Raw genomic sequence first — 19,981 nt, 5'->3', positions numbered from 1 at the left:
TTTCAAATAAATGTAGTGGAGTAAAAGTACAATATTTGGATCCGAGATGTAGGAGTAGAAGTAAAAGTTTTGGAAATTGAAAATACTCAAGTAAAGTATAAATGCCTCAGAATTGTACTTAAGTAGGGTACTTAAGTAAATGTATTTAGTTACTTTACACCACTGCACGCACACGCAAACCTACACACCTACGCACCTACACACACACACACACACACACACACACACACACACACACACACACACACACACACACACACACACACACACACACACACACACACACACACACACACACACACACACACACAGTGAGTGAATGCTTATTCTCTGGTATGTCTTTATTTGAGTGTTCCTCTGTCTCCAACGCATGTTTTTTGTTCAATTTAGTTTTACAACGAACGATAAAACAACAACATCTTGCCAGTGTGTGTATATGTATGTGTGTGTGCGTGTGTGCGTGTGTGCGTGTGTGCGTGCGTGTGTGCGTGTGTGCGCGTGCGCGTGCGCGTGCGTGTGTGTGTGTGTGTGTGGTCAGGAACACAAAACGCTATCAAACTACACAAACACAAAAAAAGCAGATTTACACACATTAGATTTACAAATATTCAGCATGAGACACATGGAGACAGAGAGACAGAGACGGACAGACAGGCAGAGACAGACAGACAGACAGACAGAGAGAGAGAGAGAGAGAGAGAGAGAGAGACACAGAGACAGAGACAGAGAGAGAGACACAGAGACAGAGACAGAGACAGACAGACACACAGACAGACAGACAGACAGACAGACAGACAGACAGACAGACAGACAGACAGACAGACAGACAGACAGACAGACAGACAGACAGACAGACAGAGAGCAGTGGTGGAAAAAGTACTCATATGTTTTACTTAAGTCAAAGTATCAATACTGCAATGTAGAAGTACTCTGTTACAAGTGAAAGTCCGGAATAAAACATTTACTGGAGTAAAAGTACAAAAGTATTGGTATCAAAATGTACTTAAAGTACCAAAAGCAAAAGTACTAAAATGTTTGAAAATAGCAGATCTACAAGCTCACAACGCGTCGCAAGCTTGTAGATCGGCTATTTTCAAATAGCCTAGGTATAAAATAGGGCTAGAGTGGTTAATGTATGTTTTATAATGTGATAAGTTATATCTGCAAAGTAACTAGTAACTAAAGTTTTCAAATAATTGTAGTGGAGTAAAAGTAAAACATTTGCCTCTGAGATGTAGTGGAGTAGAAGTAAAAGTATGGAAAATTGGAAATACTCCAGTAAAGTAAAAATACCTCAAAACTGTACTTAAGTACGGTACTTGAGTAAATGTACTTAGTTACTTTACACCACTGACAGAGAGACAGACAGACAGACAGAGAGAAAGAGAGAGAGACGGAGGGCAGAGAAAGACAGAGAGATTTTAGGACAGTTTCACAAATTAGTTTGTCTCATTAAGTGTTGTTGTTATTGTTGTTGTTGTAGTTGTTGTTGTTTTTGTTGATGGTGTTGTAGTCATGGCGACAGGACTGTGTGTTGTGGACACCAGCATGGCTCTGAAGAAGAAACACAACGATAACATAAAATAGACAACATCAGGATGTGTGTAATCAGAGGTGGAAAAAGTACTCAAAGTTTTTTACTTAAGTAAAACTATTAATCTTCGTGTCCCATCGCGTCGCGAACCCCTTCCCCCGCACGCGTCGCGTCGCGTTGCAGAGTAGGGATTGGACCATAATCCTTATTATCATTTCTCAAAATAAAAATAAATGCTCACATTAACCCATTCAATCCGGGAACGCATCTGTGTCACTTTAGATGTATTTGGCTTTTCAAAAATAGCAGATCTACAAGCTCATAGCGCGGCATTTGCGAAAATTTGGAAGTCAATAGAAACAAGACCGCTAGGACTTTTTTGGACGGACCTTTTAGACAAAGTGTTTTTAACTGTAATTGTGCTTTTATTTTATATTTCTGCCTAATAAAATATTCAATCAATCAAAACTCAAATCTTTGCTTCTGGGGGGTCCCTGGAACAAAAATATTTGACAAATGTTAGTTTAAAAAAATATATATTCAAAGATTTGCAGAAATTTGCTATTTTTTTGTCTTTTCTCAAAAATGTCCTGCCCACGTATCCATATCAGCCTTTTCACCCAGTGTATACAACCTCATAGCGCGGCTATGAGCTTGTATATCTGCTATTTTTGAATAGCCAAATAAATCTAAAGTGACACAGATGCATTCCTGGTTTGAAGGGGTCAATCATATCGTGGAGATTATAATTTATGGTGAAATTGTCCCGTCATACAGTCCACTGAGTTGGATCTGTACTTTTTTTGTGCTTTTTTTCCACTACAGCAAATCTCTTCGCCACAAATTGCCGATGTAGAAGAGCTTGTAGATCAGCTATTATTGGCTAATGAATATGGAAGCTGGGTTTCAAATGGTTAACACAAGTGACATTTTAAGAGCATATTCAAGCATTGGTGGAAAGTAACTACTGTACTTAAGTACAATTTTGAGGTATTTTTACTTTACTGGAGTATTTCTAATTTTTATATACTTTTCCTTCTACTCCACTACATCTCAGAGGCAAATATTGTATTTTTACTCCACTACAAACTTTAGTTACTAGTTACTTTGTAGATTTTGATTATTATTATTATTTGAAAATAGCCGATCTACAATTGAAACATTTTACACATTTGAAAACTTGTGAAATGGGACACTCTGCATAATGAGTACTTTCTACTTTTGGTACTTTAAGTACATTTTGATGCCAATACTTTTGTACTTCTACTCAAGTAAATTTAGAATTTCTGACTTTTACTTGTAACAGAGTATTTCTATATTGCAGTATTGATACTTTTTCTTGAGTAAAAAATTTGAGTACTTTTTCCACCGAGTGTAGAGCATTATGTCCAGGTCATGTGGATTTCTACACAGTATAAAATAAAGTGTCCGAAACATTAGCATGTGTAGTTTGTCAACCTGTGGATATTCATAACAAAATTATCTATTTCATATAGTCAATAACAATACCATAAGTGTCCTGTTCTTCCAGATATAAGGTTAATGTATGATACTGCTTCAATGTCACACTGCAGGCTTTATCGACACGGAAATACATTTTTGGTTAAGATGATTTGTTCTATAGAATGTTATATTAATGTAATACTGTCCTAATGTAATATTGTAATAGTGGTGGAAAAAGTACTCAAATGTTTTACTTGAGTAAAAGTATCAATAGTGCAATGTAGAAGTACTCTACTACAAGTAAAAGTCCAAAATTACAAATTTACTTGAGTAAAAGTACAAAAGTATTGGTATCAAAATGTACTTAAAGTACCAAAAGTAAAAGTGCTAAAATGTTTGAAAATAGCCGATATCCAAGCTCACAACACGTCGCATCGTGACGCGTTGTGAGATCGGCTATTTTCAAATAGCCTAGGTATGAAATAGGGCTAAAGTGGTTAATGTATGTTTTATAATGTAATAATAACTAGAAACTGAAGTTTTCAAAGAATTGTTGTGGAGTAAAAGTACAATTTTTTCCTCTGAGATGTAGTGGAGTAGAAGTAAAAGTACTTATAATTGGAAATACTCCAGTAAAGTAAAAGTACCTCAAATTTTACTTAAGTACAGTACTTGAGTAAATGTACTTAGTTACTTTACACCACTGATACTGTGTGTGCGTGTGTGTGTGTGCGTGTGTGTGTGTGTGTGCGTGTGTGTGTGTGTGTGTGTGTGTGTGTGTGTGTGTGTGTGTGTGTGTGTGTGTGTGTGTGTGTGTGTGTGTGTGTGTTTATGTGCGTGCGTGCGTGCGTGCTTGCTAGTGTGTGCGTGTGAGTCTGTGTGTGTGTGTGTGTGTGTGTGTGTGTGTGTGTGTACCTGAAGGTCATTGTCTCTCACACTAATGGCTCCTCCCTGCTAAGACATGGATGCAGTCACAGCTGAAAAGTGTAAAGATTTTAATTAGCTTTGTTGTCTTTGTCATTAACTTTTCATTTCATGTTGTAATCTTCATTAAAAGTAATCAATTCATGGATTTCTGGCAAGCTTTACCCTGTAATAAAACTCTCATCACTAGCTCATTAGCGATCATAGATATGTTTTATTTATTTAAAGCAGCGAGCCAAAACTATAAAGCGTGACTGGTGTGGCGACCAAATTTGTGACCTATCCAATTCTCTGACTCCAGCATAATTTATTGTAGACAGTCTGACGGCAGTTTATTCATCTACATTAACCTGACTGAAACTGGATAGGCCACATATTTAGGTCTAACACCAGCTTAGCGGAAGGTAAGAAATATTATGCTGAATAAATATAATGATAATGATGATGATAATGATAATAATAATAATAATATTTGTATTATTATTATTATTATTTATAGTATTATTCATATTCATATTCATATTCATATTCATATTCATATTCATATTCATATTCATATTATTATTATTATTAATAAAAAATATGTATAAATGTACTGTATTACAGTCAACAGATTGAAACATGTACATAATGGCATCAATCACCACTTAAACATTTATAAAAATACAGTCAACCAAAGGATATTTGCTCAGCTGTAAATGGGAAACAATGTGAGAAGCCCTAACAAAAACCCTTGTTTTATTAAAACTGGCAAATGTTTTTTTAGGGTTGTTCTTCACATAAGAAACTTTAACTATAATGGCCGGGTTTCCCAAACGAATTTCAGCTCGTGCGTAGCCTAGAAGCTGCGTAAGAGCCTCCATGCAGCTGCGCAGTAGCAACCCCGCTACGCACTATCTTCGTTAGTAGCAGCTGTGTGTGCCCTACGTGCCATCTAAACTGGCTTCAGGAGACACCATCGTCGTAGTTTCTCAAGCGCATGGCGTTACGTGTGTGCTAAAACTACATTCTGGAGACAGCATGCACGTAAAGACCTCCTGGACGAAGCCTACGTAAAGCCTACGTAAACTACGTAGTGCTGTCCTACGCTACACAGCAGTTTAAACACCCTTTGCGATACAGTGAAATGAATCATAAAAATATCAGAGCCAACTGTCAGATGTCCTGAAGCAGTCCACTCCAAATACAACTTTTGAATAATATATTTATGAATTAAATTACAGCGGTGAGGTGACATCTGCAAGGTAAATAAATCACTAAAGTGTCCCCATTATGCAAGTAAATTAAATATACTTAAAATACCAAAAGTATAGTTATGCAGAATGTCCCATTTCCCAAATTTAATATGTATTAAAATCTTTTGAAAATAGCAGATCTACAAGCTTGTGAGGCGTTGTGAGCTTGTAGATTTTTTAACCATTCATAAACATGGCGAGTGCAACAGCTGTCACTTTGTGAGAGGAACTGGGGACTTTCATCATAACGTTTAACTATAAAACTTCGAAATTAAGGAAACATGTTTAGCTCAGCATCATTTATATACCTTTAGTTAAAGGTAGGGTAAGTGATTTGCGTTGGTTAAAATAATTGTTAAATAGCTCTATATTCTGATAGTACTCATTGCTAGAGTGTTTGTTCAGTATTAGGAGTCTCCTTGTCTCTCCACCTCTTTATTAAACAGAAAATGCACTTTCGTTTCAGTTTCAGTTTCATTTCCAATTTTATCCAACCAGGACAGAGAACTCAATCAGGATACAGATTAAACAAGTGAAATTGGAAGTTATGACACTAAGAAATGAGCAGACAAAATTGGAACTGAAACACTATACAAATTAAGCTTAAAAATGGGTACTTTCTCCTGATTGGCTGAGATTTTGACACCTACCGAAAATGTATTTTCTGTTTATTAAAGAGCTGGAGAGACGGGGAGACTCCTGTTACTGAAAAAACACTCTATAGCAATGAGTACTATCAGAATATAGTATTTTAACCTTTTAACAAAATACTTTTTGTTTTAACCAAAAAATATCACTTACCCTACCTTTAACTTGGCATATGCTTAATATTTTTATCAGACGATCAGATCATCCGTGAGAGTCCAATTTGTAAACTTCGGGTTCATGCATAGAGGACGAAGCAGCGCAGCCGCTCGCCCTACCCAAAAGAACAGATCTGCAAGCTATCGACACGGCATGTCGCAGTGCGTTGACAGCTTCAATGTCTGTTTTTTGGGGTAGGCATCGCACGTTACGCACAGGCCCGGCCGTAATTTTATATATATATATATATATATATATATATATATATATATATATATATATATATATATATATATATATATATATATATATATATATATATATATAATATATAAATTATATGTGTGTGTGTGTGTGTGAACTTCACAGTTTAAAGGGCAACCTTACCATGATGTAACTCCAAAGGTGGACAAGAAATCAAAAATAATTGCTCAATTGATTAGAAATTGATCATTCTAAATATGCTCCTTATTGACTTACATTGTACGATAAAACAGCTCTCAAAGTCACTCTTTTGGCACATAAACAAATGTAAACAAATATAGAACTTCACCAAACCCAGTACTGTTTTTTTTTTAATACAATTAAACCCAGACTGGAGTTGCGAATCCGGATCTTCGAATGGTATAACAGGAAGTTGACATTTTTATAAAAAAAATAAACAGTACTGGGTTTGGTGATGTTCTATATTGTCTGAATCAGCTTTGTTTGTGTTCATTTATGGGCTAAAATAGTGACTTTGAGAGCTGTTTCCCTGTACAATCTAAGTCAATGAGGAGCATATTTTGAATGATCAATTTCTAGTCAATGGAGCTATTATTTTTGATTTCTTGTGCACCTACACAACCCAAACCTCTACCTATGTGGTCTTGCCCTTTAAGAACTAAGTTGTGGGAGGAGCTTTGTGTTGTAGGCGGGACTTTACCCTGTGCGCTGCTGTCTGTGGTGTCGTCTGTCATGTCAGTCACCACTGTAAACAGGAAATGACATCATCAACACATGTAAACATAAACACAAAAAACAAAAACAAAACAATAATAATCTGCCTCCATCAAAATCGTCTCTGTCGAGTGGAAACCTCATACTGTATGTCCAAAACTGTTACTTTTCAGGATTCAAATACAGAAACATAGCAAAAGTAGCAGATCTACAAGCTCAAAACGCATCGCATTGTTTCGTTTCGAGCTTGCGGATCTGCTACTTTTGATGCATTTGTGCATTTCCAATTTTCAGTACTTTTACTTCTACTCCACTACATCTCAGAGACAAATATTGTACTTTTACTAAACTACAATTATTTGAAAACTTTAGTTAATACTTACTTTGTAAATTTTGTTTATTATTACTTACTTTGTAGATTGTGTTTATTATTACAAGACATGCATTAACCACTTCAGCCCTATTCAAACTTTGGCTTTTTGGGAAATAGCCGATCTACAAGCTCAAAGCTTATAGATCTGCTATTTGTGAAACGGGACATTCTGCATATTGAGTACTTTTACTTTTGGTACATTAAGTATATTTAATGCCACACTTTTACTTGTAAAAGAGTATTTCTACATTGTGGTATTGATACTTTTACTTAAGTGAAAGAAATTGAGTACTTTTCCCACTAGTAGTATGATGAAGTAGGGCGTTAATTTACGGAAAAAAACACTAAAAGTTAGAATATAGAGATTACAAGGTTTCGAAAGCAACGATGTCATGCTGCGTTCACACTGGTAACTACAAGAACATATACAAAGCAAATGTTGATCAACACGCCTGTTGACGTCAAGCCTGTGTCCGATGAGAAAGAACAATAGAAGGAAAATAAGCCTGGGGTTAAAAAGAAGACGAAACTGTCTGACGGAAATAATTAGTTTCCCCTCCATTACAAGCCTGCGTGTCGTGTGTCCAGGAACTGTATGGGTTTGCATTTCAATGTAATGTTTCCTCATACCAAGACAATGAGAATATTTTTCTCTGTGTGTGTGTGTGTGTGTGTGTGTGTGTGTGTGTGTGGGTGTGGGTGTGGGTGTGGGTGTGGGTGTGTACTGTGTACAATATTGGCCCCCGAGATGTAGTGGAGTAGAAGTAAAAGTATTGAAAATTGGAAATACTCCAGTAAAGTAAAAATACCTCAGTAGTAAATGTAATTAGCTACTTTACACCACTGGCGAAGACGCTGTTACTTATACCCATAGAGTACTGAGTGACATGACTATTGTATCATGAAGACATATGCCATGAATTTGTGAATGTAACCTTACTGCACCTATAAGTGTGTCCCTGTAGGTATTCTCCTTTATGTGGACATACATAAATGAGAATGAGGAACAGTTTGGCCTTCCATTTACATCCTCATACAAACTGAAGAATGTTTTATCATTGTTTGTGTGCGTGCGTGCGTGCGTGCGTGCGTGCGTGCGTGCGTGCGTGCGTGCGTGCGTGCGTGCGTGCGTGTGCGTGTGTGTGTGAATAACTTCCTGCTGTTTTCCCACAACTTCATCTTTCTCAAAAAACCCTTCGTCAACCTTCCTGCTCGACCAGTCTCTAAATTATTCTACAGTACTTCCTGCTTTGTTTGTTTGTCGCCAGGCAGGAATTCCACAGTAATCAGATGAACAGTAAAACCCAATTTTCCCATCGCACGACATGTGTTCTGTTGCGTGACAAGAACGGCCGAGAATAGCAGATCTACAAGCTCACGTGAGCTTGTAGATCTGCTATTCTCGGCCGTGTTAAGCAGTGGTGGAAAAAGTACTCAAATGTTTTACCTAAGTAAAAGTATCAATACTGCAATGTAGAAATACTCTGTTACAAGTAAAAGTCCGGAATTCAAAATGAATTTGAGTAAAAGTACAAAAGTTTGGTATCAAAATGTACTTAAAGTACCAAAAGTAAAAGTACTAAAATGTATATAGCAAAATAGCAGATCTACAAGCTGACAACGCGTCGCGATGCGTTGTGAGCTTGTAGATATGCATATTATTGATATTGCATATTATTAGCCTAATATGCAAATTAGGCATTTAGTCCATGAGCCAGAGCCCCAAAATTGAGCCAGATATTGAATATTCTCTCGTTAAAAACCTTTGACTCCAACATCTTAACAAAATGAAATAAGAATGTTCACTCTGTTCACTGGCTTTGTCCAATGTTTCAATGTTGATTCTGGAAAGTTATACAAATTCGGGCATATTTTCGTAATGCCTAATTTGCATATTTAAATATACAATTTCAGAAAACGTGTAATACGATAAATCATTGTCTTCATGTAAGTAATCAACTCAGGAAGTTTCATTATGATAACTCTTTTTTAAATGTTGTCATTTTTTCACCTGTCATGTACGTATGGGGAAAATAACAAAATGTGTGATAACCATGAAAAAGCTACTCCTGTGGAGAGGTTATCATATATTTATTTACTCGTATTGACCCTATGAACAATTTAATATAGGTTTGGTTTTGCCCACTCTTTCGATAATGAAATCTTGTCTGGCTCATGGACTACATGGGATTAATTTAAGGTCTACATTATTATTATTATTATGAGGCCTACTGGGGTAGGAAAGATGTCTTTTGTGTTTGCACGTCATGTATTTCAATTCAACTGTCATGTTCTGTGGAAGGACACGAATACAAAAAAATCACATTTGATCCTAGCATCTTCCTCATGCTGTTAACCCATTCAATACGGGAACGCATCTCAGTCATTTTAGATTTATTTGGCTATTAAAAAATAGCAGATATACAAGCTCATAAATTGTGAACATTTGTGCAAATCTTTGAATATATATATATATTCTTTTTTTTTAAAAACATTTTTAACTAAAATCTTTGCTTCTGGGGGATTCTACAAATGTCTTAGTTTTTTGAAAAACTTATGTTGCTATAATATCAGTGGTTCTCAAACTTTTTCATGTCAAGGACCACCCAAAATGATATGCATTTGGCCACCAAAATATTTTGTACCAGGGACCCCCCAGAAGCAAATATTGGAGTTTGCTTAAAGAAATATATATATATATATATATATTCTAAGATCTGTACACATAGCAGATGTACAAGCTCATTGCGCGGCACTTGGTGCCCCACTATGAGCTTGTATACCTGCTATTTTTGATTTGATTGATTGAATACTTTATCAACAGTCTGCAGATTGTACAGAGCTACGGATTACAATGATTGCTAAAAGGATGCGTTTTCGAGCTCGCTGATCTGCTACTTTTTTTAATTTGAATCCTGAAAAGTTATATTGTTTTGGACATGTGAGGTTTCCATCCGACAGAGACAATAGGCTCTATGCACAGCAGGCATATTGGAAGGAAACTGGGCCTCTTCCTTACTTCCTTCACAGGCGTTACCAATGATACTAATGAAGACTCTGTTCCATTCCGTGTAGCACAATGGTTCTCAAACTTTTTAATTTCAAGGACCCCCATAACTCTGAGAGTCTACAAAAGGAACCATTTGGTTCCATTTCTACACTCTCAGAATTACACACCGTAAGGGGCCATTTGGAACCCCCTCAAGGAACCATGAGGGTCCCTGGACCACACTTTGAGACCCACTGGTGTTCCCAGTGAGCCAACATGCAACAACGTCAGCACCCTGACTCTGTTTGACCAGAATGGAACAGAGCCTTAATTAGTGTGTTGGATTGGTAACACCTGTGAAGGAGGCCCAATTTCTTTCCAATATGGCTGCTCTGCATAAAGCCTATTATGAAAAGGGCTTTTACAGTGGCGTAATACTGACCTTCGACGGAGTCGGGTTGTCCTGCATCGGGCTCCACCGTTTCGTCGCCTTCTACTGTTATCACTGCGTCGTCGTCACCGGTACCTGTATCGTCACCGGTACCGGTGCCGTCACCGGTATCGTCACCGGTATCGTCACCAGTATCGTCACCCATATCGTCACCAGTATCGTCACCCATATCGTCACCCATATCGTCACTGGTATCGTCACCAGTGTCGTCACCAGTGTCGTCACCAGTGTCGTCACCAGTGTCGTCGCTGGCTGCATTTGACATATTACTGTCGTCAACGTCTGTCTCGCTGTCGCCACCAGCGGGCGCACTGTCATCACCCTGTTCCTCTGTACTATCTGTCTCGCTGTCACTGTCACCTGTCTGGCTATCACTGTCGTCATTGTCACTGTCGTCATTGTCCTCCGGTTCTTCTAAGCTAATCTCGGCTTCTTTCGACTTTGAGTCATCGCCTGTCTCGCCGTCCACACTGTCGCCTGTCTCACTGTCCTCACCGTCGCCCTGCTCGTCACTGTCTGTCTCTGCGTCCTCTGGCAAGTCGCCTGTCTCCTCTGGCTCCTCGTTGCTGTCTGGAGCTTCTGTCACGAGCATGTCGTCGTTGTCATCGGCACCGTCTGCTGTCTCGCTGTCGCCTGTCTCACCCTCCTGACTGTTGTCCTGCTCATTACTGTCTGTCTCGGGGGACTTATCGGCATCGTCCTCCTGTTCGCCTGTCTCACTGACTTCGTCGGTCATTTCACTGTCATCCTTGTCGTCATCTGAACTGTCTGATGAATCGCTGTCATTGTCATCGTTCTCGGCTGCGCTGTCTGTCTCGCCGTCAACCATCTCACTGTCATCGTCCCCCTGTACGTCGTCTGTCTTGCTGTCGCCTGTCTCACTGTCATTCTCCTCTGGTTCTGCGCTGTCTGCGGCGTCTCTCGTTGTGTCATCGCTGTCTGCGCTGTCCGGACTGTCCGGACTGTCCGCACTGTCCGCACTGTCTGCACTGTCCGGACCGTCTTTGTCACCGTCTTCGTCAGTGGGGCTACTGTCATCGCCCATGTCATCGGCACTGTCTGTCTCGTCGTCAACCGCCTCACTGTCCTGGCTGTCTGTCTGTTCGTCTGACACCTCTGTCTCACCTTCCACCTCTGGCATTGACGCCTTATCTACCTCGTCTCCCTGGCTTTCGTCATCGCTATCATCACTGTCATCGTGGTCATCGCTGTCGTCGTGGTCATCGCTGTCCTCGCTCTCGTTAGTCTGCTCTTCGCTCTCATTGCTGCTCTGTTCTTTCTCGTCACTATGATCATCGTCAACGTTCTCTAGACTCGCCGCCTCCTCCTCCCTCATTTCCTCCTCTAGCTCTCGCTCGTCTGTCCCACTGTCTGTCTCGCTGTCACCTGTCTCGCTGTCAACTGTCCCGCTGTCTGTCCCGCTGTCTGTCTGTGTCGCTTCTGTCGCACCTGTAGAGCAGAGACGTTATATCAATGAATTTATTTTGCTGCCAATGATCAATATACATAATTATGCCTCTCAAACAATTTTGTTTTTAAACCATTAAATATGATTATACGGTATAGGTAGCACTTTACTTAAAGGTTGGATTTATAATGCATTATAATCACATTCATAATGCATTATAATGCGCTTTTAAGGCTTCATAACACCCTTTATAAACGTTTATATTATTGTATGACAACTAATAACGTTTACAACTTATTTGCATTATAAAGCATTATAAATGTAGTTATAACGCATTATAGACTCAAACTTCATATAAAGTCTTACCGAAGCACCTCTCCAACTACATGTTAACGCAAATTTCTAATCAGCCAATCATATGTCAGCAATTCAATGCATTTAGGCCTATAGACCAGTGGTGGGAAGAGTTCTCAAAAGTTTTATTTAAGTAGAAGTATCAATACTGCAATGTAGACATACTCTGTTTCAAGTGAATGTCCGGAATTCAAAATGTACTTGAGTAAAAGTCAAAAAGTATTGGTATCAAAATGTACTTTAAGTACCAGAAGTAAAAGTACCCATTAAGCAGAATGTCCCATTTCAAGTTTTCAAATTTATACAAATCTTCTATATTTGTATACAATAATAGAAAATAGCAGATCTACAAGCTCACAATGCGTCGCATGGCGACGCATTGTGTACTTTTTTTTTGTGCATTGTGTACGGCTATTTTCAAATGGTCAAAATGTATAGGGCTGAAGTGGTTATTGTATGTTTTGTAGTAATAATCAAAATCTACAAAGTAACTTGTAACTAAAGTTTAAATAAATGTAGTGGAGTAAAAGTACAATATGTGGATGTGAGATGTAGTGGAGTAGAAGTAAAAGTATTGGAAATTGGAAATACTCCAGTAAAGTAAAAACACCTCAAAATTGTACTTAAGTACAGTACTTAAGGAAATGTACTTAGTTACTTTCCACCACTGTCTCTCTCTTTCTCACACACACACACACACACACACACACACACACACACACACACACACACACACACACACACACACACACACACACACACACACACTCTCTCTCTCACACACACACACACACACACACACACACACACACACACACACACACACACACACACACACACACACACACACACACACACACACACACACACACACACACACCTGGTTGTTCACCTGTGTCATCACTATCTGCAGGACCTGGAAAAACAGACAGACATGGAAGATGAGCAGAGAGACAGAGTCTTACAGTCTTACTTCATTGATAGGCCATAGACTACAATGTTCTAATACGGGGGTTCTCAAACTTTACGGCCCCATATTATGAGGGATTTATTTTTGCCGACCCCATCGCCGCCCAAACTAGCCGACAAGCCCACAACGTGTCGCGTCGCGACGCGTTGTGAGCTTCTAGATCATCTATTTTCAAACATTTTAGTACTTTAACTTTTTGTACTTTAAGTACATTTTGATAAATATGCTCTGCATTGACTTACATTGTACAGTAAAACAGCTCTCAAAGTCACTATTTTAGCACATAAACGAACACAAACAAAGTAGATTCAGACAATATAGAACATCACCAAACCCAGTAGGCCTACTGTTTGTTTTTTTAATAAAAATGGACTGGATCCACGGATCTGGATCTTTAAATAGTAAAATCAGCAGGAAGTTCAAATTTGTATTAAAAAACAAACAGTACTGGTTTTGGTGATGTTCTATATTGTCTGAATCAGCTTTGAACGTTCATGTGCTAAAAGAGTGACTTTGAGAGCCGTTTCACTGTACAATGTAAGTCAATGAGGAGCATACTTTGAATTATCAATTTCTAAACAATGGATTAATTACGTTTGATTTCTTGTCCACCTTTGGAGTTACATCATGGCAAGGTAACTACACAACCCAAACCTCTACCAAACTGGTCTTGCCCTTTAACAGTGAACTGCAATATAATTCAAGTCTGCAGATACACATGCACTTCGCAGATTCCATTCACGTTGCTATTTTTCAGTGACAAATACCCCAACAACTACATTTATACAATAACTTTAGAATGGTATCTATTTATTGTGATTGTGACATTTTTCATTTGAGCTTTCTTTTGACATAGACCAGGATTCAACTGAGTTTATAACGGGACACGTGTACTTGAATACACGCGTAAACAGACAGACAGACAGACAGACAGACAGACAGACAGACAGACAGACAGACAGACAGACAGACAGACAGACAGACAGACAGACAGGCAGGCAGGCAGGCAGACAGGCCGGTAGTACCAGTGGTGGAAAGTATAACTAAGTACATGTACTCAAGTATACTTAAGGACAGTTTTGAGATATTTTTACTTTACTGGAGCATCTCCAATTTTCAATACTTTTACTTATACTCCACTACATATCGAAGGTAAAATTTTACTTTTACTCCACTACAATAATTTGAAAACTTTAGTTACTTGTTACCTTGTAGATTTTGATTATTATTAGTAAACCACTTTAGACATATATTATTTACCTATATACTTTGGCAATTCGAAAATAGACGATCTACAAGCTCACAACGCGTCGCAAAGCGACGCGTTGTGAGCTTGTAGATCTGCTATTTTCAAAGGATTTCATTTGAAAACTTTCTTCTGCATAATGAGTACTTTTACTTTTGGTACTTTAAGTATATTTTAATGCCAATACTTGTGTACTTAAGGAAATGTTTAATACTTGTAACAGACAATACTATAGGGTATTGATACTTTTACTTCAAGGGCAAGACCACTTTGGTAGAGGTTTGGGTTGTGTAGTAACCTTGCCATGATGTAACTCCAAAGGTGAACAAGAAATCAAAAATAATTGCTCCATTGATAAGAAATTTATCATTCTAAATATGCTCCCATTGACTAAAATTGTTCGCTCAAACAGATCTCAAAGTCACTCTTTTAGCACGTAAACGAACGCAAAGAAAGTTGATTCAGAAAATATAGAACATCACCAAACCCAGAACTGTTTTTTTTTAAATAAAAATGTTAACTTCCTGTTGATTTTGCTATTTGTATTAGGAAGAAAACCCGGACTGGATCCGTTGGCACCGATCTGGCTCTTCAAATAGTCAAATCAGCAGGAAGTTGACATTTTTATTTTAAAAAAAAAACGGTAGTGGGTTTGGTGATGTTCTATATTGTCTGAATCAACTTTGTTTACATTTGTTTACATGCCAAAAGAGTGACTTTGAGAGCTCTTTCAGCGTACAATGTAAGTCAATGAGGAGCATAATTAGAATGATCAATTTCTAATCAATTGAGCAATTATCTTGCCCTTTAAGTAAAACATGTGAGTACTTCTTCCATCACTAGTTACAGCAGTTAGTTGGTTAGTTACCAGACCTGAATTTTCTCCAACAGGGATGTCTGTAGTGCCTTCATCACGACCTAAATGAAAGAAAAAAAAACATTATTATCATCAACAACAAAAAACAACAGTCCCAACACAATGCCTTTAAGTTGTTACAGAGTATTTTTATATTGTGGTATTGCTACTTTTACTTAAGTCAAATGTCCCATTTCAAGTTTTCAAATGTATGAAAATCATTTGAAAATAGCAAATCTACAAGCTCACAATGCGTCGCATCGCGACACATTGTGAGCTTAGATCGGCTATTTTCAACTGACCGAAATGTATACAGGGCTGAAGTGGTTAATGTATGTTTTGTAATAATAATCTAAATCTACAAAGTAACTAGTAACTAAAGTTTTCAAATAATTTTTGTGGAGTTTTGTCTATTATAACCGATACAAAGTTAGTTTTTTCTCTACTACTGCTCATCGTGGAGTGTCATGATACTCAAACGTGCACTGAATGTCGCGAGCGAGCTATCGTTCGTGCAGAACGACATGATGCTGGTTGCTTATTTCTTCCACAGACGCCAGGTTCTGTGGAAGAAACAAGCAACCAGCGTCATCAAGTTCTGCACAAACGGAAGCTCGCTCGCGACATTCAGTGCACGTTTGAGTATCATGAGAGTCCACGATGAGCAGTAGTAGAGAAAAAACTAACTTTGTATCGCTTATAATAGACGATTTTCACTCTTACACAGGCTCCCATTATGCCAACGGAGGGGGTCGACAGACTGAACGACAGGGGACTATCTGGAATAACTCAACGTCCCTTTCAATGATGGTGAGTGATTAGCGACACATCAAAGATAACACTTAAAATGTCCGGATCTCTCCTTTAAGAATGCATTAATTGTAAATAGGACATCTCACACACACAAAGGCAATTCAAAATGCTTTACATTTAATTCATATAGAGGCAGTTAAAGGAACTGGAGAAATAAAATGTAATGGCATAAAAACAAAGAAGATCAGAGGGCAATTATAGTTTTAAGTTGCACAGTATCATGATGTGTAAACGTGTTTATCCTGTTCAGCCAGCACCATGTGATGTCATGGTTGTTGTGTTCACCAGTGGTGTAAAGTAACTAAGTACATTTACTCAAGTACTGTACTCTAAGTAAAAGTTTGAGGTATTTTACTTTACTGGAGTATTTCCAATTTTCAATACTTCAATTACTTCTACTCCACTACATCTCAGAGGCAAATATTGTACTTTTACTCCACTACAGTTCTTTTAAAACTTGTAGTTACTAGTTACTTTGTAGAACCAGTTGAGCCCTATTTTATACCAAAGCTAGCCGATCTACAAGCTCACAACGCGTCGCATCGTGACGCGTTGTGAGCTTGTTGATCTGCTATTTTCAAACATTTTAATACTTTTACTTTTGGTACTTTAAGTATATTTTGATACCAATAATTTTGTACTTTTACTCAAGTAACATTTTGAACACGGGCCTTTTAGTTGTAACAGAGTATTTTTATATTGTGGTATTGATACTTTTACTTATACAAAAATGTGAGTACTAGGGTAGTATAGGGTCTTACCAGCATTCATGTGGTCTATTAAAGCTCCTTCTCTGCCTGAAACACAAAGTCACAACTGTTAGTTTCCATGACAACAGCAGCTAAATGACAACACTGTAAATAGAACCATTCATCCACCTCTCAAGCTTCTTCCACATCTGACATTTTACAGTATAAGCACTCTAAATACAGCCAACTGCACCCAGTGGTGTAAAGTAACTAAGTACATGTACTCAAGTATTGTACTTAAGTACAGTTTTGAGGTACTTTTACTTTTACTGGAGTATTTCCAATTGTCTATGCTTTTACTTCTACTCCACTGCATCTCAGAGGCAAATGTTGTACTTTTACTCCACTACAATTATTTGAAAACTTTAGTTACTAGTTACTTTGCAGATATAAATTATTACATTATAAAACATACATTAACCACTTTAGCCCTATTTTATACCTAGGCTATTTGAAAATAGCCGATCTACAAGCTCACAAAGCGTCGCATCGCAACGCTTTGTGAGTGTTGTGTATTGTGTGTATTTTCAAACATTTTAGTACTCTTACTTTTGGTACTTTACGTACATTTGGATACCAATACGTTTGTGCTTTTACTCAAGTAAATTTAGAATTCCGGACTTTTACTTTTAACAGAGTAGGCCTACTTCTACATTGCAGTATTGATACTTTTACTTAAGTAAAACATTTGAGTACTTTTTCCACCGCTGCACCACACAGTCTCTCGACCAAAACATTGTTTTTAACATACGAAAAGTCCTGATATTTCCATCTCTGAATGTGTTACACATTAAAACGGAGGCAGATTTTACAAAATGTCTTCTAAACATCAGGAACATCGTATGTTGCCATATCAGTGGTTCTCAAACGTTTTCATTATCTTTTTCATTATCCGAAATTATCTCAAGATATTTGGTTCCAGGGACCCCCAGAAGCAAATATTTGAGTAAAACTAAATTGCTTTAAAAATAGATATAATATAGTTGGCTCTTTGAAGCTATTAGCTTGGAAAATCTTTGAATAATCCAAAGATTTGCAAAAATGTACGAACTCATAGCGTGGCATGAAGTGATGCGCTAAGAACTTGTATATCTATCATTTTTTGTTTTGTATAAAAAGTATATAAAGTATAAAATATGGTTAAAGTGGTTATAATGATGGCTATATTGTATTATAGGCTATATTAATAGTTTTGCTAATCTGTGTAATGGCTTGTATTTTAAAAGACTGTTCTTGATGCCTATATTTTGATAGATGTTAGTTATACTTTGCAAATGTTTGTTGGTTACTTGTTCACGTTCATGTTATGCTATGTAGATACACGTACTGTTTCCTTGACTACAAATGTTAAGAATGCTATTTAGACAACATTCACCGTCACTCCCACTCCACCCAACTTGCCCTTTGCAGTGCTGCAGTTGTATCTGTGTTTTTTATTAACCATTCTGCTCTAGTGTCAGGCCCTCCCGGAGGTCCCTATAACTCGCCCACAGGGGTGGAAAAAGTACTCCGTTATTTTACTTAAGTAAAAGTATCAATACTGCAATATAGAAATACTCCGTTACAAGCAAAAGTCCGGAATTCAAACACAACGCGACGCGTTGTGAGCTTGTAGATCTGCTATTTTCAAATAGCCTAGGTATAAAATAGGGCTAAAGTGGTTGATGTATGTTCCATAATATAATAATTGATCATTGCAAAGTAACTAGTAACTAAAGTTTTCAAATAATTGTAGTGGAGTAAAACTACAATATTTGCCCCTGATATGTAGTGGAGTAGAAGTAAAAGTACAGCAAATTGGAAATACTCCAGTAATGTAAAAAATACCTCAACATTTTACCTAATTACAGTACTTGAGTACATGTACTCTACGTGTACACTGTCAGACATATTCAGGTCCTTTACTACCTCCTCTCCGGTGACAATTGAGGAAATTACTGTGACCGTGGTTAAACTCACCATCATCTGAGGAAGTTGGAGGTCCTGAGAGAGAGAGAGAGAGAGAGAGAGAGAGAGAGAGAGAGAGAGAGAGAGAGAGAGAGAGAGAGAGAGAGAGAGAGAGAGAGAGAGAAATGAATGATTAGAGACTCTGGCAGAGTGATGGTAATGAAAAAGACAGCAGGAATAGGTGTGTATTGTCTGTCCATTAGAGGGAGACAAACGCCAATAATACAGACCTATACTGTACCTAACTACAACACACAACAACCACACATATACTGCAGCAGAGACATACACAATAATAACATCTATAATAAATAGTATTATAATAACAATAATTCTACCCTACAAAGCTAAAGTGTAGTAGCCATGTTAATCATTTTTACTGATAAAACGGTTTAAAAGTGTTTTAATTGGTCATCCAAATGGGTTATCGGCATATAAATGATATTACACTAATTGTATATAGCCCCATAAAATTGCGAAGGCTATTTTGACCTTTGGGATACACAAATGTCCATAAATATATAGTTGCTGCACTTTAGGTAAAAGTTTAGGTAAAAGCACAATGCAGAATGTTTGCCTATTTTCACAGAATGGGGGGACACACACTAAGGTTCATGTAGGGCTTGCAGGTAACCCCGTTCCACAGAACTGCTGCAGAGTATAACAATGAGTGCTTTCCCATACAACTTTTGAACCTGCATACAATCTGTGGACCTTCCTCTGGTGGAATAACTGTGCACATCACTAACCACAGAAAAGTGGAATTGCTTCGATATTTGGGTAACAAATTGTGATGCTCTCTCCTCCACTCTGAGCCAATTGAGGTTAACCATTTAAAACCCACATGGTTGTGCGGAGTTCCTCAGGGCTTTGTACTAGTATCTTTTTCAGTTTTTCTGTTATTGTGGGGGAAAGCTTTCGCTGAAAATAGCCGATTGACAATCTC

At 37.8% G+C, this 19,981-nt stretch overlaps 1 protein-coding gene across 3 annotated transcripts in view; it reads right to left on the bottom strand.

The window, feature by feature from the left end:
• Window positions 1-316: 316 nt before the first annotated feature.
• The window catches only part of stm (starmaker), a 22,474-nt gene continuing 2,809 nt past the window's right edge, over window positions 317-19,981 (bottom strand). Inside the window, exons 3-10 of one of the 3 annotated variants that reach the window (XM_080443144.1) lie at window positions 19,048-19,071; window positions 17,101-17,136; window positions 15,544-15,588; window positions 13,335-13,370; window positions 10,684-12,141; window positions 6,866-6,910; window positions 3,893-3,954; window positions 317-1,554 (exon numbers count right to left, since the gene is read on the bottom strand). In XM_080443144.1, coding sequence (XP_080299270.1) covers window positions 3,932-3,954; window positions 6,866-6,910; window positions 10,684-12,141; window positions 13,335-13,370; window positions 15,544-15,588; window positions 17,101-17,136; window positions 19,048-19,071 — 1,667 coding nt within the window. In that variant the 3' untranslated portion in view covers window positions 317-1,554; window positions 3,893-3,931. The remainder of the gene's footprint in view (window positions 1,555-3,892; window positions 3,955-6,865; window positions 6,911-10,683; window positions 12,142-13,334; window positions 13,371-15,543; window positions 15,589-17,100; window positions 17,137-19,047; window positions 19,072-19,981) is intronic. The other 2 variants (XM_080443145.1, XM_080443146.1) reach the window with 2 other exon arrangements.

The sequence above is a fragment of the Gymnoscopelus braueri genome (assembly GCF_963280865.1).
Source record: "Gymnoscopelus braueri genome assembly, chromosome: 11".
Classification (NCBI taxonomy): domain Eukaryota; kingdom Metazoa; phylum Chordata; class Actinopteri; order Myctophiformes; family Myctophidae; genus Gymnoscopelus; species Gymnoscopelus braueri.
This window is presented reverse-complemented; position numbering and strand designations above follow the sequence as displayed.